Source organism: Chinchilla lanigera, unplaced genomic scaffold, assembly GCF_000276665.1.
Source record: "Chinchilla lanigera isolate Chin_1 unplaced genomic scaffold, ChiLan1.0 scaffold00117, whole genome shotgun sequence".
Lineage (NCBI taxonomy): Eukaryota > Metazoa > Chordata > Mammalia > Rodentia > Chinchillidae > Chinchilla > Chinchilla lanigera.
The window spans coordinates 1254633-1281507 of record NW_004955518.1 but is presented as its reverse complement, the minus strand read 5'-3'; the positions used below and the strand labels follow the sequence as shown (position 1 = coordinate 1281507).

General features: G+C 41.6%; 1 protein-coding gene across 9 annotated transcripts in view; it reads left to right on the top strand.

Moving 5' to 3' along the window:
* Window positions 1–26875, top strand: part of Enox1 (ecto-NOX disulfide-thiol exchanger 1) — a 552470-nt gene that overhangs the window by 395518 nt on the left and 130077 nt on the right. For all 9 annotated transcript variants that reach the window (XM_013506967.1, XM_013506965.1, XM_013506964.1 and 6 more), the window contains 3 exons: window positions 236–469; window positions 9385–9597; window positions 26597–26703. In XM_013506967.1, coding sequence (XP_013362421.1) covers window positions 236–469; window positions 9385–9597; window positions 26597–26703 — 554 coding nt within the window. The remainder of the gene's footprint in view (window positions 1–235; window positions 470–9384; window positions 9598–26596; window positions 26704–26875) is intronic.

Sequence of the window (26875 nt, the reverse complement as noted above, 5' to 3'; positions counted from 1 at the left end):
GGTCAGAAACCCTCTGAGATACCTCCCTGAGCTATGTTTAGCCCCAAAACTATGAAAAGCTTGATTCAACTGCTTTTCAAGCTTGATGGGAAGGAGCTTCCCACCTCCTGTGAGAAAGGCATCCTGTCCGAAGGCCAAAGAAATAAATGAGCATTTGCCTAACGAGGTAATGCCTGGACTGAAGCAGACCTCCATTATGACATTGTGATGACACCAGATTTTCCCCTGCTTGCAGGTTACCGGATGCGATTAGGATCCAGCACTGACAAAAAAGATTCGGGTCGCCTTCATGTAGACTTTGCCCAGGCCAGAGATGACTTCTACGAGTGGGAATGCAAGCAGAGGATGCGCGCCCGTGAGGAGCGGCACAGACGCAAGCTGGAGGAGGACCGGCTGCGACCGCCCTCCCCGCCAGCCATCATGCACTACTCGGAGCACGAAGCTGCCCTGCTGGCCGAAAAGCTGAAAGGTAGGTAAGAAGCCAATTGTGCGAGCTTTTCTCCCTCTACCTTAGCCACCTCTGTTGAAGGAAAGCCTGGGTCCAAACACCAAAGCCCTGTTTCTCTTGTCCCTTTCCCTGTCATTTTCATGTAAGTGATGGTGACTTCGAGATGGAAGCCACCTGGACTTCATTATCCCACTTAAGATAGCCTGGCCTTTTCTAGCACCCTTACCGGTCTTCTCCATGAATATGTATGTCCTGCCACTTAACAAAACTCACTGAACAAGAGACAGAAGTGCACAGCAACAGACCCAAAAAGGCCGTTGTCATGTGATCCAGTGTTCAGTGAGCCAGAGAAACAATTCCACTGTGGACTAGGTGGTTCCTAGCGTTCTCAGATCCCTGTGGAGTTCTCAGTGCCAACGACTCTTAAAGCCTTCCTTAGGTACACCAGACTCTGTGCTCAGGGCCATGGATGATAGAGGAGAAATGTGGAATAGGATACCTGTCTTCAGCAATGAAGTGGAAAGGATACTCGAATACCTGTAGATGAGTAGCAAGAGAGAAATATTTCATTTCCTCTGTTACTGGCAGGACTGTCAACCAAGGTGTGTAGAGGAAGTGCAAGGACAGGTGTGAAAAGTGTAATGGAGCATCAGGAGAGTCTTCACACAGTAGGCAGAATCTGAACTTGGCAAGATGAACAAGATTTTTCCCAAGATAAAATATGATAATGCCAGTCTATGCAGACGCTGGAGGCTTAGGAATACAGCCACATGGGAAGCAGAGAGGAATTGGGCACAGACAGTACATTTACAGAGCAAGGTGAAGCTGGAAAAACGGTCTGGGCCAGATGATGGAGCCTGGAAGATTGTTGCTATATTTGGGTTTTATTGCATAAATAGTGCAGAGGCCATTATGAATTTCTGATAAGAGGAGGCATGCAACTGTTCCTGAGAGTACTTTAGAGCCTAGCTGGTGTAGCGTAGGCAATGTCTTAAGTGGAGTGAATGTTTTCACTAGAGAAAATGTGTGAAAAGAACCCCAACACCTATATTAAAAACAGGAAAATTCTATGCTTTATAATAAAACTTTCTTCCAGCCCTCACTCCATCTAGCTTGGGAAGCCCTGATCAACTTCAATTGCCACTGGAATGCCCTTTTATAACCACAGAGCATTTCTTACTGGTGCTTGATGTACACATTCTGCTGCTCTGGAAAGGCGTGTTGTGCATAAATACTCAGGCAATGCTGTCCCTTCAAAAAAGAAAAAACATACACAATGAAAATGCAGACGTCATTTCCTTCTTCACTCAGCAGTGAAACCATAAGGAGTGTCCAAAATAAGGAGCAACATTCTCAACCAGGAATGTTTGTTGAAACAGTTTTTCTTTATGGGCTACACTCCATTTAGTCACGTCCACCCTAGAAGTGACAAAAACTAGCACCTTGGTTCTGTAACCTTGTGGAGGAATTTCATGAAAGCTCAACATTTACGTTGTGCTATTTTTAAGAAACTGGCATAGAAGTGTCTATGCGTGTATGAGATGTGCAGCATTTGCCTCTCCTTTTGGAGGTGAGCAGATTGGGATGTCAATTTGGTAGAGTAATTTGCAAGCCTTGCCATTTCAAAAATATATATTTATATAGATGAGTATAATTTGCAGAATTCAGAAAGCTGTACCTTTGCCAAGTACTGTGTGATCCCTTGAGGAGAGAACAGATTGGAAATTTTAATAGATGGCTGTTACAGTAGAATGAACTAGCTGAGGATACATCTTAGGCAAGAGTCAGGTAATATCAAGCTTGACAATTTCAACGCAGGCACAGAGTTTGGAATATAAACAGCATTTAATTGCTTAGGAAATTGGCTGCTTCACAGAGGAAATCCACTCCATGCTCCTTATAACACTGCAAAGCCAGACAGGGTGAGCCCAGGAAACTGTTTCCCAGAAGATGAATTCATTGATGTGAGGGTATAAAATGCAGTCAGGATGTGGGGAACAGAAACCTGTGTTAGAAAGGAAGTGAAAATGCAATCTGAAAATACCTAATTGGATTTGATTTTTTTTTGTCCCTTGAGAAATCTTGTTATCTTAGGTGTATTATAGGCATTTTCCCCTATTTTGCATCATGCTTATTTATTTTTAGTTTTCTTTATGAAGATCAGCTTTATTCATCATGATCTGTATAAGCCAAGTCTTCATTATGATCTGTAAGGTTTTCCAGGTCCTGTCCAGGGCTAAAATTACACACAGTAGGTGTTCAGTAAATTAATTTATTTCTGTCTTGTCCAGCTATCTAGACTGGGCATGACTGGAAATATAGTGATGTGTGCTCAGCCATCATTCCAGCCACTCAAGAACTATTTGTTGGTCCCTGTATCATATGCCCAGCACTTGCTAGGCACTGAAGGAAAAGAAATAGCACATAAGTCTGTGCTTCACAGAGTTCAGGTTTCTTGAGTGATAGAAGTAGTAACAAATCACCTTGTACTAGCTACTTACAATAGATACACACACACACACACACACGCACACACACATATTATAATCTACCACTGTATAAAATTGGCAAATACAAGGCATTATCCCCCAAGAGAGAGCCAGCCCAGGGGGCAGTGCTGCAGTGAGCAAGTGGACATCTTCTCTAACAGGGTCAGCCCATCCACTGCTTGGGCATCCAAAGGCAGGGGAAACACTGAGTTGTAATTGTGTAGTGTCTGAGGCACAGAGTCACCCAGTGTCTGTTATGTTAATACAAATTCTGAAAAAGAAAATTAGTGGGCACCCTGCTGATTCAATAGACATTGTTCAGAGTCAATTCAACTTAATGAAGACTGACTGGGAGGTAACTACGCAAGACCCAAAGTTTATGGAGAGGCCTTGAGAAAGTGAGAAGGAGCTCAATAACACCATAATTACACTTTATTGGAAACAGGGGCACCAGCCAGAGGAGATAATGAGTTTCAGTGTGTCTAACACAGACCATCCAGGAGGAGCCCTGGGTTTGGCCTGTGCAAGGAAGAGATTGATTAGACAGTGAGAAAGCATGATATTCCCATTGGAGATTTCTCTGGGCAAGAGCACTTAAAGGTTTCTGTCTACCTTTTCTCCCTTCAGAACACTGCCCATAATCTTTCCTTATGTGATGAAATGAAAAGTATCTCTGCATCAGGTAAAGTTCTGATGAATCTCTGCAAGCAGTGCCTTTAGGATTCCCTGATGTGTCACAAAGAATCCAGTCCTCCAGGATCACACTTGTCATTTCTAGGGGACTAGACTCAGATTTCTATACAAGACGGGCAGCACCACTGCCAAGGGGAGGCACAGTAGAAGGGGTCCCAGCATTGTGCTGAGATAGTTGTCAATATTTATAGTTCCTTAAAAGTAAAAATCAGCTATGCTGTGAGCCAAGTAGGTGTTCAGTTAGCTAAAAGCCAGCTCTCCTTCTTCAGGCCAGGGAAATACAAAGCACAGGAGCCTATTAGAGAATCAGTTTCTTAGATGTTAGTAACTCTCAAGGAGGGACAATAGGACATTTCATTTATAAACATTTTGCTTGATCCTGAACCAAAAGTGTGAGCAGTACATTTTCAGATTGCCCTCTTAGTTTTCTCATTTTTACATATGCTAAGTATTAGTGAGATTGGGGGATAAATGGGAGCAATAACTATTTGTGTAGCATTTTATAGTAGCTGTGATTTGGTTAATTGATGTATGGTTAATTGAGCAGCTAGAAAATGGAGACTTGTTTGGGGACTGCCTTAGTTCACTGTCTACTGGTATAAAGCAGACTTAAGGCCAGATAACTGACTAATAAAAGTTTATTTGGCTCATACCCCTGGAAGTTAGGAAGTTGAAGAGCATGGCATCTGCATCTGGTGAGGGCCCTCACACTATGTTACCCCGTGGCAAAGAAGGCAGCACAAGCGGGCATGTGAGACAGAAAGAGGATGGGACCGAACTGATTCTTATATAAGAAGCCGCCATCTGTGACAGTGGCATTAATCTCTTCAGGAGGGGACTCTCCTCTTAATACTATTATAATGCCCATTAAATTTCAACATAAGTTTTAAGAAGGACATTCAAACTATGTCAGGGGTGCATAGTGACATTTTCTGGATGTGCATCAGCAACGCTTTGATCAGCTTAGGGTTCCAGTCTGCTTAGATCATTACATGACAGTACAGTGTGAGCAATTTTCAGCTATCATCAAAACCACAGTCAGTGACATCTATATGGACACATCATTTCATGGTATGTTCCCCTTATTTCTTTAGTGGGGAGGTGTTAAAAAAAAGTCTTGCTTTTTTTTTTTCTTTTCTTCTACCTTTCTATCCCAACACAGAACCTGACCTCCTGGTGTTCTTATACACACCCAGCCATAAATACAGGTACTGTAATCCACCTAAGTCTCATTCTGTGTTCATAATTCTGTGTTCATAGTAACTATTCTTAAACTCAGGGACTAAATCTCCCTGAGCACACAAAAGAGGAAGAAAGAACTTAGCAGTTTGGTTGCTTCCCCCATCATTCTCAACATATAAATTTTATGTTCGTATCTATGCATCAGCTGAAAATTCACCAGGTACTTACCACTCCCTGCCATGCCCTGAAGTCTCAGATATGACTATTGCATGGATAATGCCTTTGAGGACCATGTCTTCCAGTAGTTGTTGAAGGACCTATAACATTGAAATCATGACTGTCTTATAAGTAGAAAATGAGCATGTGCTAATGATTTTATTTAACTCAATTAATGAAGAAGCAATAAAATGTTAAAATTGGTCCAAAGGAGAATTTACTTTATGTTCTTCTTTTTTTTTTTTTTTTTTGGTGGGGGGCGGTTTCCGGTACCGGGAATCGAACTCACGACCTTGCGCTTGTCAGGCAGGTGCTGTGCCGCTGAGCTAAATCCCCAGCCCTACTTTATGTTCTTCTGAACAAGAATGCATTTGCATTGTAGGAGAGGAATTACTTGCATCATTATCAGTTTTCCACAATTTATGTTCTATTACTACAGCATTGTAAAATAGGAATATATCAAAGACAGGTAAAGGTTCACAGCTCTATACAATCATATGGTTTAGTTTATGCCCAGAATTCTGTTAAAAGGATCTGCAGTAGTCTCTGCCCATTTCCAAGTCCTGGTTAGTGCTTTCCTGCCAAAGGCTCTCCTGTGAGATTATCCGATATCACTCCTAACTATCATCACCAGTGATAATGACCTCAGATTCCTGAAAGATAAAAGTAGCCAGCTTGCTTACCAGGAAAACATTTGTGAAAATATCCCTTAACATGATATTAAAATTTTTATTGTGATGTTTTCCAAACTGTAATCATTGAATTTGTGGCTTTGTAGAACTAATGCCTATGAATCTATGAGAAATCGAGCATAGTAAAATACAAACTATAAGGGGAAAAACTGGAAGTGACCCAAAGATTGAAATGTGTTTGGGAAGGTTTTACTGATATTAGCACCTCAAAGCTGGAGACAAAGGTGTAAACAGCAATTACTGTTCAGAATATGTTAGTAGGGTATGTCCAGGCTGGTAGAAATATAGCAGAGAAGCACCACATTCAATGCACAGTTGCATAGAAAGTTCCCTTATGAAGAGCCCTTGGGCTGACTCTTGGGAGAAGAAGGACAGCTGGAAGTGTGAAGACCGGTAGGGGAAGAGCACAGCATGTGCGGAAGCATGGAGAGGTGGGGTGGGGGTTAGCAGAGTGGAGCGGGGCAAAGGAATCCGGACAGGTGAAGGAGAAGTGCCAAGCAGGGAGAAGAGAGCAGGCAGACATTTCTGGTTACAAAGGTGCAATGTGGTAAGAACCTCGCTTTTAAAAAAGGACAGTTTTTAATAAGCAAGGGATACAGATCCACTCAATAATATAGCAGGTTTCCCAGTTCTTCGTGTGAAAAAAGTACATGTGCACATTCTGAACTACACCCCTGGTCAGAGTTATGCCTGAGCATGTTCATGGCAAGTATTTGGAATTTTAGAAGTGCATCTTTGATGTGATTTTTATGAGCAGTGTTAATTTCTTTCTACATGAATAGCTTTAATAATGCTGCAATCTAAATCCTGTTTAAATTAGTTTATAGAGTTTTCTGCTTTCTCAGTGATCTTTCCACTGAATATAAAATTGAATTTACATTTGGGTATTGAAAATGACCGCTCCCAATATTCTTCTGTAGCATTAGAGGGAGTTTACTGGCTTAGTCTTAATTAATATAAATTAAAATCACTTCTTACATGGCAACAAATATTGACTAGAGTTACCAGGCATGCTTTAACTAATGTGCTTTAAATTTAATTTGAATGTCAGTACATCGATCATGCATCAGTTTCAGAAAATTCAGAAATGAAGATGAAGTTACGAGTTTTCAAAACTATATACTCCTTTTACGCTAATAGAATTCTGCCTCCTAGAACTTATTCAAAATGTTGGAAAAGATCTTGGCTGATTACTTTAATGTATCTTCAATAATGTATTTTCAATTCTTAATCTTAGGGATGTTGTTTCTTCTTTCTGAAAACTATCAATTTACTGTAGTCTACACCTTATAACTTATGCTGAACTTGGACTCTAGGTCTAGGAGTGAGGAGAAATAAAACGTGATTTTCAGACCATTTGTAAAAACATACATTTTTTAAAAATTTAAATGTGTTCTTCCTGACAATAACTCAGTACATTTATAAACCGTGTGATCATGAACAACAGAAAGAAAAACCACCAATGTGTGCGAGAAGGAAAGATGAGTAGCACAGGGCTTTCTCTCCTTGCGAGATCCAAAAATATTAAGGGTTTTCTTTTTTGGTACTGTGTAGAGCTTTAAGTCACAGCAAAGGCGAAAAATAGTACGTGAAGTCAGTGTTCTCTTTTGTTGTTGTTCTTTAAGGGGAAAAAAGAAGATTTCTTATAAGCGTTAGGTTTATTTCTGCTGGCTGCTCCGAGGTCCATTCTCCTAACATACATTGGCAGGGAGAGAGGTGGAAAGTGTGGAGAGAGGCAGATTTATTCTGACTATAATGGTCGCAGTGGGGCTCTCACAAACATAATGCTAAATTATGGGTCTCTCCATGGGCTGAGCATAATGTTAAGTTGTATGATGGATTTTTATCTTACACAAGCCGCTTCGGTCCATGAAATGAGGTAAGAAACCACTGCAGCTGGAGTTCACCGAGGGTTGAACTTGTACTGAAATTCCAGAGTAGACACAATTGCACGAGCCAGCGCTGTTATCAAGAAGAGTGTGCCATGCCTGTGGACTAAGATTTTTGAAGAAACTTGAATCTTTTGCTTGCAGGATGATCTGTGGGCATTCCCAGGCCAGTTCTCTCCTCTGCTACAAGTATAAAGGCAGAGGGAATAGGTTCACTCAGGGAGAGAAAGAAAAACTTCGACCCCCAAGCTCAGAAGATGGCTGCTGCAGAAGAGGACCTGGAAGTGGGTCCATAGCTCATCTTATCTGCTGTGGCTGCTTTACATTTGGAAAGGGCTGAGTACGCTGCACAGGGCCTTGAGTCAGGGGGAGTCCTGCCTCCCAGCAGGGCATGCTCACTCTGAGCAAGCAGCGGCTGCCCTGAGGTAGCTGTGCCCCAATCTGAGAAGCAGCTTTTGAGAAGAAAGGAACTGAAGGTATTTACCCAGCATCCTACAAAATTCACACATGGAATGCTTGTAGCAGTCCAATGGCTAATTTTTAAAAACATGTTAAGTAAAAATTACAATTCTCAGTCATTCTTGAGTCACCTTTTTCCATCCACCTGGAGGTTATATACATTTGGAAATGTGCACAGTGCAGGAGGATGCCTCTGATAGTCCTCCAGGGAACTAGAAGTGCCTGGCTCGGGGTAGCACCAATATTTATCCAATAAATGACTAAGAATCTGAATCTTGCAGTGTAAATTTGCCCTTTATTTTTAGAATTAAGAGTCTATCTAGTTTGCTTGAAAAAATGGAAGATATTTTTCCTAAACACATTATCCCACAATCAAAAGAGAAAGCCTCTGCCTTCAAGTTTGCCTGGAAAATATGCAGTGAGCTTTTAGCAGCAATCAGATCAATTAATGTTGTAATAACTGCCATACAACTTCTTATTCTCATTAACTTAATCACCTTCACACTTTCTTTTCTCCACCTCCAAGCCATATAAGGCAGTTGTCCCAGCAGCCATTCCGAAGCAGGCAAGTCTGTTTGTTTTCTTTAACATGAACTTAATAATTTACTGAGAAGTGGAACCTCATTCCTCACTCTCCCCCGGTTCAACTAGGCTTTCCAGCAGCCATGCAGCAAACACTGACCACCCAAGGGAACAGTCTTCTTTATGAAAGAGAAGGAAATACTCTATTTTCCGGCTTAATTAAATACGTGATATTAACCCTATAATGAAACTGCTTTTGAACCACAGCAGAGCAAGAAATGACTCATCCTGCTACCTGCCTTGGGAACAGTATCTCCCATAACATCCAGTTTAAAGTAATTTCATTTATTATCTACATTTGGATGCTTAATTCAGCCAATTCTATAACTCAGATAACAGGTTTCACTTATATTTCTCATAAAGAAATGAAGAAATAGAGGTCACTAGGTTAATAATAGTTTTCCAAGTCAGTATTAAAGAAAGGGTAGTCAAGGTTTGCTGTGAGGTTGGGACTGTAACTTATTCCTAAAAATCCCCAGAACAAATGTCCTACAGCTGTACTCATTGGAGTTGTTCAGTGAAGAACATCTTGGGTCATTCCATGGTACCATAGTTACATAACAAAAGACAAGTTAGGAGACAAGTTGAAGCAGTTAGTCTCAGGAAAGCTAATTTGGCAGGTTCTGAAAATGTATCCACTAGGGTGGGCCTTGCCCTGTCTTTTGAGAGGAAATAGAACAAAGTATGTTTTCTTGTGTTGGCATGATTTGTAGTGAGTGATTTTGCTTTTCTAGATGATAGCAAGTTTTCTGAGGCTATCACAGTGCTGCTCTCCTGGATTGAACGCGGGGAAGTGAACCGGCGTTCTGCAAACCAGTTCTATTCCATGGTGCAATCAGCCAACAGCCACGTCCGCAGGCTGATGAATGAAAAAGCCACCCATGAGCAAGAAATGGAGGAAGCCAAGGAAAATTTTAAAAATGCCTTAACCGGGATCCTCACTCAATGTAAGTAAAAATTCAGGGGCCATCTCTTTTGTTGTGATTTTTGCCTTTTCTTTTGAATTCATTTTATATTTTGATTTGGGGGTAAGTAGTTCAATAATCTCCCATTTTACTCCACAATGAATGGCAAACCTCATAACCTATCATGTTCTGTGGCACCTTGGAGGAGAACGGACCCTGCCCCGAGATCTTACTTCTCAAGGTGAGCAATATTTCTGTAGCTTTTCCTCAGAATCCCACAGCCAGGCCCAGGGCAGGGCAGCCTGGCACACCCATCGCAGGTCATACTGCTCCTGCGGGCTGGCTGCTCTCCCCCTGCAGAGTGCCCACATACTCACATACCCTCCTTGAGCTGTCAGTAGCAAGCAGACCCTGAACGTGTTTTCATGGGGCTCTAGGTAGGAAGAAGCTACTGTCAGTGAGAAAAACAACTCCTCAGGATCCTTTATTGGAGGTGAGCTTTGGCTGTCCACATAGGCAACACAAAAGTAGAGATTTTTGTCGTGTCTTCATTTGGAAAGCAAATTTCCTTAACTACTTAGTGTCAGTGATTTTTCATGTTTAGATCCTAAATTGAGGGGTATAAATGGAGCTTTCTCATAAAACAATAGTCAAGGTAATTGCCCAGGGGTTTATTCAAGGAAAAGGTATCTGCTCTCCCTATGGGCGCTCTATCTTTGTCTGTGGTGAACGTCACAGTAGTGTAACGTGTCACAGCTGCCAGTGTTCTCTCACTTGGTAAATACCACCGAGTGACGCCGTAATAATGCCACGCTCTACTCTATACCAGCGGTAGGGACCCACATGCTACAGTGACATAACGTGGTTTACATTTTCCTTCTGGGCAGAAGTATTATTTGCAGGGGTAAAATATGCCAAAATGTCTATCACTCTCTCATTAGTGTGAACTCAGAGAAGGATACATCTGTTAGGATGGGATGGTAGAGGGGCACGGAAAGCCAGTATCTTAAATGTAAAAGTATCTCATATAACTTTGCTGTCAAGACAGGTTTTGCAAAAGCCTAGAGTATCATTTAATAAATTTCCACACATAAACTCTGAGAGTGTCTGAATATTCAGCATGAGATCAATCTGTCTTTTAAAAAGACGAAATAAAAGCTAGAACTCCTCTGTATCATACAGATGTCAGACCACCCTCCCTAGATTCACCAGCCTTGAGGAAAGGCCCTTTATTCAGCTGTGTATGTTCACAAATTCTAGAAATAAGGGTTATTAGAGATAGAGTAAAAACACTATTGACATCAGCTTTTAAAGAAGGGGAGAAATAATGGTTTTGTAGCCAGACGAAATAAGGATAGATTGGAAGGACAAAAATTGTGAGAGAGCAAAGCAAAACAATCCCAATTATACAAGTCCTACAATTATGGCAGGAGTAGACAGTTTGAAAGTTCTCATCCTCATGTAGTTTACAGTCCCATCTGGCAGGGAAGACTCAACCGCTGGCTGTCACAGTGAAGATAGGAGGGCAGTCATAGGTTAGAACAGGGGAGCAATTTTTTTGGCAATAACTGTTAAAAGAAATATGAATTAAATGGATTCCTATGAAGTGGCCAAAAGCATGCGACATGCCATCTGTTATTACGTGGAAATAAATAGGTGCATATTTGAAATAATCAAGACCCAAGAAAGTGTAGCATGGAGGGACCCGAATATCAGCTTTTAATTAGCAGTACCTCCCACTGGAAGACCGGGCTGAGATGAGGATGGAGCCTCCGGGCCCAGGCAGCACTGAGCACTGAGGCTAAGTCCCCAGAGCCTCCACTTGGACACTTACAGGGAACAGAGCAGAGCCTGTGCGCTGTCCTGAGACAGGGTCAGTGAAGGGCAGGGAGGACCAGACCCCACCACACAGACGCCACAGGAGTGGAGATCATTGCCACAGATGGCTTTTAGGGGCCTCAACTTTATCAGGAGGAAAATCAAATTTTGCTTTTGTTCTTCAAACCTGTTGTTCCTCCCAGTTTTATAAATTATAAGGCAAAATATTTTAAGTACTTTTAAGCCCTCTGTCTCCTACTACCCAGTCCCACCCCAAGGCCCTCAGCAAATCCTGTTATTTCCACCTTGAAAAGGGCCTCTCTGTTCAGCCACTTTTCTCCTGCAGTTCGCTGGTATGCAAGCTGAGCTTTCTGGGGTGCTATTAGCTTTTCCAAGGCTGTTGCTGTGGCCCTTGCTCTCCAGGATAAAAGTGGAGTCTTCATAGTCAGGAAGGCTCCTGGAAAACCACTCTGCGTCTTAGCCATACAAAGAGCCTCCCTCTCCACCTTTACTCTGGTTCAATCTATTTTCCACAAATCATCTGGTCTAAATCCAACCATGTTTTCTCTACCTATATACCTTTGGCAGCTTTCTGTTGCACTTAGAATATCGTCACCCTGCCTCATCCATGAAGCTCTCTGAGCTGCCTTGTCAGCATCTGTTTTCCTTCGACTCACTGTCCAGTATATCCAGTGCCTTCCTTCCTTCCTCCTGAGCCTATCAAAGCTGCCACCAGCCTCTGAGCCATCCCACATTCTGTTCCCTCTGCCTGATATGCTCTTCTCCCTACTCTTTGCATACTTGAATCTTTCTCATCCTATAGATCTTGGCTGAAAGGCCCCTTCAGAGAGATCTTTCTTGTCCACCTTCTTGTTATAGATTCCCCATTATTTTATCTTATTAAGATCCTTTGTAACATGTACCCAGACAGGTGATGATATTATGGTTTGTCCAGTTGTAATTATTTGAACAGGAAAGGATGTAATTTTTTGGTAGTTGAAATAAATTGCTTGGGACATATAAATATGCAACAAATATTTGGCTAGTGGGGCTGGGGGAGTGAGTATTCAAATGAGCAGTAAGTAACTGGAAGGGAGGGGAGGCAGGCAGGAAGCCTCAAAGAGTGAATTCAGAAATTCCTGGTGACCTCACTGAGCAGCGCGTCTTTGGGTATTATCACCTTTTGGAGTGAGATGGTTTCAGTTTGCCTGTGTAACAAATCAAATCAAAGAAAGAGTTCACTGGTTGTGTTTCTGGAAATCTATTCTTTACTGCACTCTTGGTAACATGGTAGGAGATATTAGAAGAGTTGAAGGAAAGGAGTAAACAAACCAGAAGATCCCTAATGTAACCTTTCAGCAACCTTCACATTCGCTGTCTACTCATTACTATTTGGGAGTCCCACCCCCATGCATACCTTGTAATTTGATTCTGGCAAAATATTTCAGCAATCAGCAGATCTCAACAAAGACTGTGAAAAACCTTGCTAATCTTAACCACCCATAGTACTGGCTGAGGGGTACACATCCCAGCTGTGGAGCATCTTAGGGTTCTTTAAGTGTCCCTGACAAAAAACTCTTTTAATATGACTTAACTATGGATAATATCTTTAATGTAGCATGAATTAGTTGGAATTAAGCAAAACAGGAAAATTTCATATCTTACTGAATAGCCTCAAAATTTTCCATTCTTTTCTGTCTGCTTTTTACAAAGATGGCCATTCCCACATGTGACCAGAATCAAATCCTCCACTCACCATGACAGTATTAGTAGTTAGTTACCTTATTAACCTGGAAGGTATACACATTTCATTGTCCTGTAAATTTAATAGATCTCATCTCCTGTCCTTAATTGCCCTTTCTCAGGTGAAGTTATGTTTCTGTCTCAACCACATTTTCTGCTTTTCCCCAGCTTGTTCAGCATGGTGGGATGAGTTTGATATCAGTACTGTGGGGCCACTTCTAAAGCAACAACTGCCAAAGTCACAGTGATTGACAGACACACTTGCTGTGTTTTCCAAAAACAGAACCAGTCAAACACCCATTCATCTGCATCAGTAACCCTGACAGACCCCACAGGAGTCACATTTAGCTTTCTTACCTAGAAAGAGATTGAAATTATTAGGTGCTAATATTGAAGAAATAGCACCTCAGCTTTCTTCCTTCTAGATGGTGAGAAGTCTGGTCATTCAGCAGTAGTCTTGAGTGGCTGTGCCCACATGTAAGAACCCCATTGCTGGCCTTCATAACACCCCATGGCAATAGACAGCCAAGAGTGTTGGGAAATTATTCTGAATCATGGAAATGTGTGTATTTAGCAGAATAGAACGGATCTAGTATCCTGAGGGAAGGACTTACTTGACAACCTCTGGGAAAGTTCAACTATATTTTTAAAATTCAGAGCATGGTGAATTCCTTTATAGATTTTGCTGGAAATAGCCCATTGGTTGAGCAGGACAAGGGAAACTTCAGGTAGGAGCCCATGAAGCTGGACAGGATGCATCGGTCTCCTTGCTTTGTGAAGTTTGACTTTGCCAAATTTGAAAAGCAAATGCTCAAAGAATTGGCCTAGATTACTATCCAGCCACCTAGAATAGGGGTGTTGAACCTATAACACACATGTCATTGTGTTTTTCTTTTAAGATAAAAGATGTTAACATAGTTATTTTTTTCTAAGCTAAAACCTCAGTATTCAGGTTTAATTGCAATGTTGGCCCTTGCTCTCTGAAAGGTTCGCCATCATTAGTCTGTGAAAATGAAAGCAAAGGTGCTATTCTTGAATGTTAGTGCTTAACAAAAAAATGTGAGAAAAAGCAACCCCAAGAACCGTTAAGAATAAGAAAAATGGGGGCTGGGGATTTAGCTCAGCAGCACAGTGCCTGCCTGGAAAGCACAAGGTCGTGAGTTCGATTCCCGGTACTGGAAAACAAAAACAAAAACAAAAAAAAGAATAAGAAAAACTTGTGATTAATGTCAAGTTCTACATTAAAATCCAGCAGTTATCTTTCAGATTTGATGGTATTCAGTTCTGCCAAGGTTTTTTTTTTTCTCTTTTTGAGACAGGGTCTCGCTATGCAGTTCAGGCTGACCTTGAGCTCACTTTGTAGCCCAAGCTGGCCTTGAACTTGCAATGATTCTCCTGCCTCAGCCTCCTGAATGCTGGGATTACAGGCATGCACCACTTACGCCCGGCCTGCCAAGATTTAATGTGCTTAAACCTTTTTAATATCTCCAGTTTTCACTGGGAACAGATCTTAGATATGATTAAGTCAGCACTATTTTCATCTCAACGTTGGTCCAAAGTATCAAAGGGTAGCAGCTAGACACAAGTAGGAGCTTAGAGTTTATATCCATTCACTTCTGTTTACAATAAATTTTTTTTGTTTTTTGGTTTTTTTCCGGTACCGGGAATCAAACTCACGACCTTGCGCTTTCCAGGCAGGCGCTGTGCCACTGAGCTAAATCCCCAGCCCCTACAATAAATTTTTACTTGTGACCATGGACTGGCTCTCATCAAAGATGTGAAACGAGGACATCACCTATCCTGATTTGGCACCTGGAGCTTTTTCTTCCCCACCTCCACCAGCTGGGTAGATCTCACTTTCTAGACAGAAAAGAAAGGAAAAAAAGTTGCACCACAGGTGAATCATTCCCCTGTCTTCTTATCAGTGTATCATTCTCATCTCATTTTTAAGTCATTACTTAATCTGTCCATTTGGCAAAAATTTCCCCAGGTATTGCTACTCAGAGACTTTTGCGTTTTGATCTTTGCTTTTTAAAAATTTATACTTCACAGGAACTCCCCAAAGGCCTCCACACTTTCAGTTTTTCAATCGTGAGTAGAGGTTGTCATTTCAGAGCTCAGTCAGCAGCCGAGGAAGCACACACCACCTCATGCACCACATTCAGTTATTAGTATGCATGCCACGATGACCAGTTGCACCTGCCTTGTTATGACACAAACACACCTCATGCAAATGTTAATGCTCCGTGATAGTCCCACTTGGTACTTTCCCAAGAAGCTTCCTGGTGAAAGGAGAGGAGGGAGCAGAATGGAGGAAAGGCAAAAGAGAAGCCAGATGGCAGTGGAGGAGGATCAATTAATATTAATTTAAGAATATGCACCATAAATGTAATAAGCATGAATGAAAAGTAGGAGTTATAGAACCTCAGTGCTAGAAGGCACCATAGGGACCTGATGGGCTATTTTACAAAAGTGGAAACAGGCTCAAGGAGCAGACGTGAGACTTCTTGGTCATTTAGAAGTTCATGGGAAAATTAGAACCAAGACTCTTGGCGACTTGTACAATTTGCTTTGTAACATAATGTCTGCTTCTTTTTTGAATGAAAAGTGGCAATTATTGGAAGAAAATTTTATAGCCATAGATTGATAGTGTTTCGGTAGAGCTGAAGAGGTGTGGTGGCGTCACACAGAATATAAATGGTGCTACCTGGTCAGAATGCGAAGCATTTGCCTGTAGTACGCCCTTCTTTCCCACTCTACACATTGGCTCATTCTGCATCCTTTGCCTGAGATGCATCTCCTCCTCCCAGGGGAGCCTTACAGTTACTACTGTCACACTTCCTCCTGAGAGCCTGTGCCCTCTGTTAGCCTGTGCCTCCAGAACCATCTCCTTTCTCCTGCCCTCTGCAGAACTTGTAGTATGTCAGTACTTGAGTACTTCAGTAATTTTAATAACTTTCTATGTATCAGATTTCCTTGTTTTCTTCTAGAAAGATTTTAGGCTACTGACACAAGCCATATTCTGATTTCTTTTCTTCTCATTGAACTGCTTCTGGGCTTGACATGATTTCTTTAAGCATATGGAAGATCTCAGTACAAACACTGATTTTTGAGCAATCATAGATGGAAATAAAGGTGGCTCTAGAAATTGAACTGGAACCAAATGATTACAGAAAATTTTCTTAAAGTTGCTTTTTTGGGGATAAATCATCTCAAGTGATGTAGATCCAATGTATCATTCTCTTTAAAATGGAGCACACAAAATATACTTTAGATATAAATTTTACAGTACTAGTGTCATGATACTATTATTAATCTTATTTTAATCTGCAGATTGGAATTAAAGAAAGCTTAAAATTATTGTATAACTTTTCTGTATGCATTCATGATAGGAAATGGCATCAACCTCATCTTAGGTCTGGAAAAGAGCAAAAGGTAGAGACATTTTTGACTTCTGAAGAGATCTTGGCTCTGATCCCAGCTCAAACTTTAATTAACTTTAAGAAACTCTTCCAAGCTCCTTAAGTCTCTGTTTCAACTCTGTGGTAAAAGAGTTTGACCAGATAATCCCCTAAAGTACTCTAAAATTGCAGTCCTTATCATATCAATAACTCAGATCCTTTTGCATCTCCAGATATCTAAATACAATGTGGTTGCCAATGGCCCAATCAAGATTTCAAAAGCTCCTGAGGTGATCACAGAATAAAGGACCAGACCCTCCTCTGGGCATATGTCCCATCTGTGCCGTACACTGGTGGTTACCTCTGCTGGATGCACTGTGAGCTGGAGGCCACATTTTTGCTCTGAGCATGAGTGCCCGGAACCTGTAGCTGGTAAAGCCGAGTAGAGTTATCATCAGAGACGGCTGTGCGGCATGCTGACATCCTCCTCAGTCACATCCCCATCTATCTTCTTGGCTGAAACCATAAAAGCCTCAGCTGTTTGACCGAATGATCAAACTCATTCTGCAAATATTTATGAGGGCCCTATTAAGTGCCAGGCCATGTGCTTAGTGCTGAAGTGAGATGTGGGGTTTTCTGACCTCTGCTTGTGCTTTGATCCACCTTTTAAGGAGATTGGTGTTGTCCACATTTCTTCTGCCTAAAAACCTCTCTCCAAAATCATTTACTCCTCAGGAAATCCTCAGCTAAACATTTTTTATTTCCACCAAGGGAAATTTGATTCCTGTGTCCCCCGCTATTGAAAAAGAATTTTATGAAGTGTTAAGATATTTTCCCATGTCTGTGGAAGTCATTGCTGTAGTGCATCCTTGAAAAGAACAAATCCCCATAACTGCTTTAGCAACTCGACAGAATTTCTATTTCTCCTCAAAAGTCACACTGATAGCTATATTTGCCAGTGTATTAAATGGAGAAAACATAATTTCCATTAATGCTGAGTCTTTGTTCTCAGGGAATAAATGTCCAAAGAAAATAATTTTTTCAAAAGCTTCCAAAGTAATATGAGTACAGAATGTTCTATTTCACAGGTACAAAGCTCATAGTAGAGGACACTAGAAGCATGTCACAACTGAACTGAACCAAACCTCTTTTAGTATCTTTTCTTTCTTTTTTTACCAGAAATTTAACTGAGCCAAAAACTGATGTTAACATCAGGAAAGAATTTTTTTAATATTGCCAAAAGATAGAAAGTATGTCTTATACTACAGGATGATTGAGAATTGTAGAAGGCTGGAATTTAAGATGTAACACAGTGCATGATAGTTCATGAAGCAGAAAAACTCAGAAAGAAAATTTTTGAGAGCTAATGAGGGAAAGTCTAAGCTAAATATGAATGCTCTTCTAGAGTCTGGAAAAGAAGCCACTGCTAGTGAGAGAGGAAGGATGTGTGTGATGGAGCAGCAGGAAGATGGGAAACAATCTACACAAGCGTGTTTTCTTCATTCAAGGCATTCGGACAGAGGCATAGTGGTTACTGTTTGGCAGAGTTGATGTGTTCTGAAGTCTGTGCACCTGAAAAGGAGTGGGTCCCAGTGTTGGCGTTCCAGTGGAAGGAAACTGGCAGGGAGAGAGAGGAGCCACAGTGTGAGTGGGTTTTCTGCAGAAGGAGACAAACTGCTGTGCTGAGGTGTACAGACACTTTCGGCAGCAGGGCAGTTATATGACCTGCACAGCCAAAAGTAAGGACAATTTATTCCTTTGCAGGAAAAGTTTGCCTGCCCCACCCCACAGGCTCCCAGAGCTAGAGATTTATGGTTGCCTCATGCGGCCCCTTTGGCTTGCAAGGTCACAAAGCCAGTGAGGGTGGGACTGAGGCTTGGCTGGACCAGGTCTCCTGACTCCGCCTTTGCCCTCACAGGCAGGCTCCAAAGAAAGTGGGATCCCTAAAGGCAGTCCCTCAGCCCCACCTCCTTCTGGCTCCTCCCACGGAGGCTTACTACTCTACAAGGGCTATTTCAACAAAAGGGTAGAGTGACTTCAGATCACAGAGGATGCTGAGGACAAATACTGAGACAAGTCTGTGCTAGCATGGTAGACTAGAAGGAAATAGGGGCTCTTTTACCAGACACCTCTATTCTTCTCAGGTGGGGTTCAGATTATTCAGTAAATCTTTGAAGGGAGGTAAAGGCAGCTTCTGGCCCCATCACAACCTCAAATGTCTGGTTTCTTTGCATTTGCATTGCAAAATTGTGCTTACCCACAGGTCGCACTCAGGTCCCTAATGGCCTTACCCACACACCCTGGAACTCCCTTGCAGTTGTTCTCATACGGATGTGGCTGTCTCTTCCCCAGGCTTTAATTAACTGAAGAAGGACTGCCACACCTTGGGTTCTTCCTGTCCCCACATCTAATACAGTGTCTGGCATGTAACACATCACAGGCCCGTAATACTTTGGCCCATGTGGGTATGAAGACAATTTGAAGTTGAGCAGATATAATTTCCATTCCCAGCTTCGCCTGCCAAATATGTTGCATTGGATGAATAATTTTATTTCTCCATAAACCTCAACATATTTTGTAAATGGAATGGGTATAAAAATAGCACCTACCTCAGCAGGTTTTTGGGAAACTTCACTGAGACAGTGTTTTAAATCAGGTTTTCAAATTTAGCATTGGAACCACCTGGAGAGCTTGTGAAAGTTCAGATCCCCCCAACCCCACCTCTCACCCTCCCCACCCCTGGTTTCTGATTCTGTAGGTCGGAGGTCTGAGTATTTGCATTTCTGCTTATACTGATGATGCCAGCTCAGGAAACACACTTGAAAACTACTGTTTTATTTGGGGAGATAGCTCAGCGGCACAAGTGCCTGCCTGGCAAGCACGAGGTCCCCTTATTGAGAGCTAATGAGGGAAAGTCTAAGCTAAATATGGATGCTCTTCTAGAGGCTGGAAAAGAAGCCACTGCTAGTGAGAGAGGATGTGTGTGATGAGGCAGGAGGAAGATGGGAAACAATCTACACAAGCGTGTTTTCTTCATTCAAGGCATTCAGATAGAGGTGTAGTGGTTACTGTCTGGCAGAGTCTTTTCCAGCCTCTAGAAGAGCATTCATATTTAGCTTAGACTTTCCCTCATTAGCTCTCAATTGAGTTCTATTTCCAGTACCAAGAAAAAAAAAGAAAACTACTATTTTAAATGTTTGAGCATAGTGCCTGGCCCAGTAATGGTTAAGTAAGTAGAAATAACCTGTTAGCTTTGGATGGTTTTCATATCACCAATACTGGGGTCAATGGAGACTCAGAGAAATTTGGGGGTCATTATTTTGGGGAAAAGGAGATCCCCAGAAACCAGATTTTTCCCCTTCCTGCTGGATGACTGCTCTTTAACAATGAGTCAGCTACTGAGAAAACAGTGGGTTTGGTAAGCCTGGACTTGTTTCTGTTATTTATAATAGAAATTCAAATATAGACATTGCTGGAACAGAGATTTGGTCATCATGTGACTCTTGCCTTCTGTCTTATATCAAGAATTGCAAAATCTAAGTCTGATTATCCACTTTAGGTGGAGGGAGAAACTGAAATATACATAGTGGGCATAAATTCTAGTACAATTTGCTAGTGGCTCTCAAAATTAAAAATTCAGATACTCTTTTATCTACTCTCTCCACTAAGAATTTTTTATAAAATAATTACATAACAATTTCAAAAGATACATAAATGTGTTCATTTCAGCCTTATTAACAATGTACACATGAATATTTTTCAAGATACGATAAGTGAAAATGCAAGGTAAAAAGGAGTGTATACATTCTTAGCACTCCTATAAAAAAGGTATCAGAAAAATATATGCATTACATTTTCTGTGAGTAAATTTGCTAGAATCTTAATATTTTAAAGGGAAACAGGTGAGGGGATCTGGAAAGGAAGGAAGACCTCCATGTTTTATTTTGGTTCTATCCATGTATATTGCTTTTATGAAGTCAGTCAGGGTAATTTAGGCAAGGAATTTGTAGGATTTAAAAAGCTGTGTAAATGCTACATATTGTAAAAAACCATTGCAATTACAATCTCATGGATTTTTGTTTTGTTGCTTTCTAAAATATTTGAACATGTGCATTAGTAAGTGGATTTGCAGTTCCTCAGATGCTCTGCATTTTCTACAGATCTTTAAAAGTCACTCTTTTTCATTTATTTGAGCAATTTGGCCATTTCCTACTTGCTTGAAATTTGCTAAAAGTGTCCTTTCCTTTTTTGATTTGATCAGCTCATTTCTCTCTGTGCTTCCACACCCATTCTCTAAAAAACCCTGGAAACCTCTGCCTCATCTAGGGAAGAAGTTCAGAAGCAGGAAGTCTGTGGTTGGCCTTTTTCACAGGGCTGCAGTATATTCACAATGTCTTGCAATGTCCCTTTTACCCATCTTAAGACAGAAGCCCCCAACACGTTTACTGCTCCTCAGCCAGAAATTTCAGTGTAGGCCTCCGTAAACTCTAGATCTGAGCATATTCTCCCATTTCCTAGGCTTCTGGCCAGGCAATTGGGAGGCTCCTGTGCACAGCCCTGCACCCCAGCTATGGGAGGAAGTGGGTAGGAGCCCACTTCCCCCACACTGACCTACCTCTCCTCCCTCCCGGCAGTGCCTCTGGGAGTGTCCTGCGAGCCTGAGGCACTGCATTTTCTCCTCCCCGTTTCTTTACTCTGGGCCAGAAAGCATCAGTTCCATCACTATATCTACAATCTCTTTCTTTCACCCTTTTGACCATAAAACAATTCTGCCCCAGCTTTTAGTATTTAAAAACAATAACAAGTTAGGGTGGGGGAGGTCAACTATTTCACTATGACATACCTTGGAAAATCTCTTCTCAGCTATTCATGGGGGGTTTAGAAAAATATCCCTTCAAGGAAAAAAGTTCCTCTGAACCCTACAGAGTTAAGGCTCTAGCCTGAGCTCAGACAGCATTAAAAACAAAAATTCAGCTTCAAAAATTTGTTTGAGGCGCTTTATGTAGGAAAGCCTACTGCCTGGAAGAATGTAATCAGTTGCTCCAGATATTTGGGGCACTAAATGGATTTAAGGTTCTTTCACAGCTGTTTAGCTGGAACAAGAGATACAGCTGTGAGCAAAGAGTGCGCGACAGGGAAAGGGCTGGTTTGTGCCCTTTGGTAGAGCCGGGCCTCCCTCGTTCAGTATCTCCAGTGCTTTTCTGCCGAGAGTTTAAAATACAGAGGTCTTGTACAGCCAGAAATTTGAGGTTTGCCCTCGATGCCCTCCTCTTTCCAGGAGAGACTGTTTAAATGTGGTCTGCCTCTGCTTCAGTGGAAGTCCTGTTCTGTGCTTCCACTCCCTGGGAAGGCTAAAGACAAATACTCCCGGTAGTTAAAGTTGCTCTATCAAGGAAGAGGTGTGCTGTAAACTCTGCAGATGCCCAAACATTGTTGGGTGGGGGAAAGAGCAAAAGAAGTTCTTAAATTACTTAGTCTTCAGAATTTATGTTTTTGAAATTTTCATGATGTGCATGTGTGTGTGCGCATGTGTGTGCATGTGTGCGTGTGTGTGTGGGTTGGCTGTGTCTCCACCTGTGCGCAATGAGTAACCATGGGTAGGGCGGTAGGGCTGCAGGTATACAGAATGACTAGCAATTTGATCAAGGCTCCATTTTTCCAGCCCTTACATTCATTTAAACCTGCTGAGTATACTTGGAACTGTAGTATGATCTATGACTGATATTCATATAAACTTTTGAAGAATTGATTACTTGATTTTATCATGGTAACCAACCTAATTTAAGCAAAACACAACAGAATTTAGGGAAACCTTTTTAAGGTGAAAGATCAATTTAAATTTTTTGTGAGCCCTTTGTGTTGACAATACCTCCAAAACTTTGGGGTATACCTTTTTGAATAAGTAATTAGCAATCATAGAACAGGACTTATGCTTTTCTCTGATACAGGACCAGTTATGTGGCACCTTCATAGCTACTGGGTAGGGCACTGATCTTGTCATCAGGGCTTTAGATCTGGGGGTTCCAATAGACCAGGCTCACTCATTCCAAAATGCCGGTCTGGAAGACCATCAGTGGTGCAGGGCAGCACAAGAGCTTAATCAGCATGGCTATAGTAGGAAGAACTGATAAAGAGGTGCAAGATCCTGTCCTAGGGGGAGCTGACAGGAACTTTGAGGTTTTATAGAAAAAGAGAACAAAAGTAAGGGTTGGATGTGTGCTTAGTGGGGGCTTTACACAGTTTGCAGAATAGGTAATGCTGGTCCAGGGATGGTCTGGTTGATCTGGAAGAGTCGTTGTCCTTGACAGGATAATGGTTCCATGTGAAGCAATAGCACACCTTGGGGATAGTCTCATTATGGAATGGTCTGTTCTGTAAGGCTTATATTGCTTGCAAGTATTTTTGCTCCCTTGTCATAAAGATGTCTAGCAAACAGACCTACCATTGCTGGAATCTAAAGTGACCACAGAAGAGAATGACTCAGAAAGAAAAACAAGTTATAGAGAAGTAAATGGAACCAGGGAGGAACAAAAGGAAGCTAGTTTGGCCAGGGACTGGGCTGTCCTTCAAATGAATTTTTTCCACCTGCACACAAATTTCTGTAAGCTGTGTTTTCTTAACAAATGCCAGTGCCATCTTGTTTGTTGTTTATCTCTTTCTCTGGAATCAGAATTTTAAATTTTCTTTTGCTAAGTACTTGTAGCTTTACTGTGCATGAACAAGTAGTTTGAATTGTACTCAAGCAGTGATAAGTAGGTTAATTCAGGGATTCTTTGGTGTCACCCACTGAAGGCAAAGAAGAGTGTGTAATCTTCCTGTGACGTCAGTACTGTGGTGATGTTGATTTATGATTTTCAAAATATGCTGTCTATGAAGGACATTCAGTAGGCCATACTCGCTGGGGTGGCTCTTCCCTCATGGTGATGAGTTCATGCTGACCCAACTCTTCCTCCAGAGTCTGTGAGCACAGTCACTTTCCTGTGCAAGACAAAGGTCTGGCTCAGCAGCAGTCTGAGGAGAAATAAAAGTAAAGTAAGCCAGGCAAGTAACTTGAGAGTGTTTTTAAAACTTAAGCTGAGTTATACCATTTTCATTTTTCTGTTTGGAGGATTTGTGAGTATGTACGGGAGAGGTATAACATTTCATAAGAAAGGTATAAAATTTAACAACACTTAGTTTTGCTTTTAATTAGAATATAGTTACTAAATCTTGAGAATGGCCCAGAGAATTTCAGACAAATCTGTTTGAATTCTGACTTCTTTCTGAACCCTCCGCCTATTCCCCAATTCCATTTGGATGGCCTTCAGACATTCTCTAGCTCAACGTGTCCAAAAAGTAAATTCCTTCTTTTCTTCCCAGACCTCCAGCTGTGCATGTTCTCTTGGCCTCTGCTGCTTTTCCCAGCCTAAGTGGTCTTGGTCCCCTTCCTCTGTCCTCCTGTGTAGGGAGTCAGCCTCCTGTCCCATTACCTCTTCCTGCCAAATAACTGCTTGCTGTCCTCTTCACTCCAGAGCCTCTGCCTTATTGCATGTCTCCACCATTTCTCCCAAGCAAAGCCTGTTCAGATGGATGTCCTCAACCTGCAGCATAACTAGGGACACACTCTTTCAAGGTTTGTTCTCACGCAGCATTAGCTCCGCACGACCAGCTACTTTCACAGGAAGTTCTTTCACAACACCAGCCTTTGAATACTCCATCCCTGCTTCTCTGCTGAGCACTGATCCACAATTGAAAGAATCAGGACATATCTACTGTATGTTTATACTTGAGGAGATCTAATTTTACCCTTAAACCTGTGCAATGTTAGGCCATTTGGTATGATCTTCTAAGTGCTTTCTCCTCTGTATTCTTCCATGTACATTCTAAGTCTCTTTTATTTCCTTCACCAGCATGAACATATACAATTGTCTCTTTATGTATCTTATTTTTATTAAGAGCCCTTCCTAAACGATCCCAGAATTTTGACTATCATCACCCAGATACTCAGCTTCCACCCTTATGGCTCTTTCCTCTCATCTCCGGTGTCAGGACACCATTGCTGTTCCTCTTCTAAAAGATGCCAATGAAAGGTCCTTGCTATTAAAAGCAATGGAGCCCATTACTTTTTAATAATCTCATGATCACCACCCCTGCTGGTTGATCTCATCTGAACTGACTGCTCTGTTGCCCCTGCAGAAGGCAGCTGAAATCACCATGATCCCATTCTTTAAGCACACAAAATGAACAGAAATCCTAGGTGGTCACACTGACTGGGTTCCCTCCTCCTCCGGTCACATTACACACGGGATGGGGGAGTGGGGGTGGGGTGGCCAGTGAAGGTCAGCACTTTGAGCTGCTCAGGGTGACTAATCTGGCAGTGCTGCTTCCTCCAGGAGAAGCTGAGGAGAAAAATCACATGAGCTCAGGGAGAGTAAGCCACACAGATGGCAAACCTTCCCATGAAAATTCAGTGAAACAAATTCATCACATGACATGATGACAGTATTTGCCAAAATAGGGAACTTTACAGGTGAGGTTTTTCTCAACTAGAAAATAGTAAACATAAAATCCCCCTATGAAAATTATCCATAGATCAAGCAATAGTTATTAGCATTAGAAGATATGCATTTTATTGTGAATGAATGGATCGAGCTTTTATTTCCTTCTGCTCCATCACATGCTTGTTTATTTATTTATTTATTTTTTTTTTTTTTTTTTTTTTTTTTTTTTTTTTTTTTGGTTTTTCTCCGGTACCGGGAACCGAACTCACGACCTTGCACTTGCCAGGCAGGCGCTTTTGCCGCTGAGCTAAATCCCCAGCCCCATGCTTGTTTACTTTGTGTGTTAAACTTTCAAACTATGGCATTGAGTGTTGTTCTTTTGTGTGGATTATTCTATTATTCTTCAAAATTGAATACCAGAAGATCTTGGAAATGCTTTGATGTCCTTTTTTCATAGTAGAGCCTTAGGATTCACTTACGAAAGATTTCTGTTGATAGGGCATTAGCATCCATGAGAACCTAATTTGAACTGAGCCTTTCTATCTAAATATTTACAAGTTCAGGTTTAACCATATAATTAATTCAGTGCTCTAGTTCCCTTAATCCTGTCATTACTAGATCAAAAACTTTAAGCAGAATTGAGTCTAGAGTGGTTGGCTCTATTCTTAATACCTTCTGCTAAAATTTCATCCCTTTTCCTACACAGTTTTGTTCACAATCCCTGAATATTTATCACTCCAATTGCACCCTGTGCCTGAAAGCCACAGAAGTGATCAGTGAAATCAAGGTGATAGAGTTAAACCTTTGAATGATTTGAGAACCAGAGGGAGGAGGATCTCATGAAAGTGATCATGGAATGACAACTTATATGATCATGAGGAACTGTGGAGAGCCATAAGTGTGGAAATCAGGACTCCATGCCAGTGCTGCTGGTCCCGTGAGCTTTGGTCAGCCTTAGACCTGAGTGATGGCTCCGTAGCCTGTCTGGTGAAGAGAAGCTTGGCTACAGACAGTGCAATAGGGGCAAAAAAGACTAAGGAGGAAAGTGGCCCCTGCAGTTGAGGGAAGATATGACACAACTATTCATAGGCCCATCTTAGAACCTGGACACAGTAATATCTTCAGAAGGCTTCAGCCAAGTCCTTGAAATAGAGACCAAAAGAAGAAGTCACATATGTTTGGCTCTTCCCACTCAGCCGCTGCACCTTGGCTTCCCTTCTAAACCCCTGAACAGGAATATGTTATATACTTTTATGTGTATGTCAGTGCTCGGGTTCATAGCTCTACAAACTGTGGTATACAGCTCTCCTAAATCACATTTTAAAACCAGAGCTAAGGACTGCTCCAATATAGGTGCCCATGCCCTTTTCCCAGTCATATTTAGAATTTGTTTTAACTTAAAGTTTTGGAGACAGACTTGAAGGGAGACATCCCCAGCCTTGCTAAAATGTAAGTACAAAAAGGCACAAAGTGGATGGATATTGATGATGTTGATTCTATTGTGACATCATCCATAGACTCCTAGTGTCTTTGCTTTGCTTCCCTATAGTGATCACAACATAAATTACTTGTCTTGTTTGACTTCCTTGTTCACCAAAGTTGAGCAGATTGTGGCCGTTTTCAACGCTTCTACCAGACAAAAAGCTTGGGACCATTTCTCGAAAGCTCAACGCAAGAACATAGACATTTGGCGAAAGCATTCTGAGGTTGGTGATTTTATTATTTCTTTTTAACCACCATCACACAGCTGGATTGGCAGAGAATAGTGTGGCTGCAGCCATTACGGTTTTGTTACAGTGGGCAGTCCTCCTGCTGTTTTCTGTCTCACCGTCAGCTCCAGACCCAACTCAGATTTGTTCTTTGTCCACAGAAGCAGCT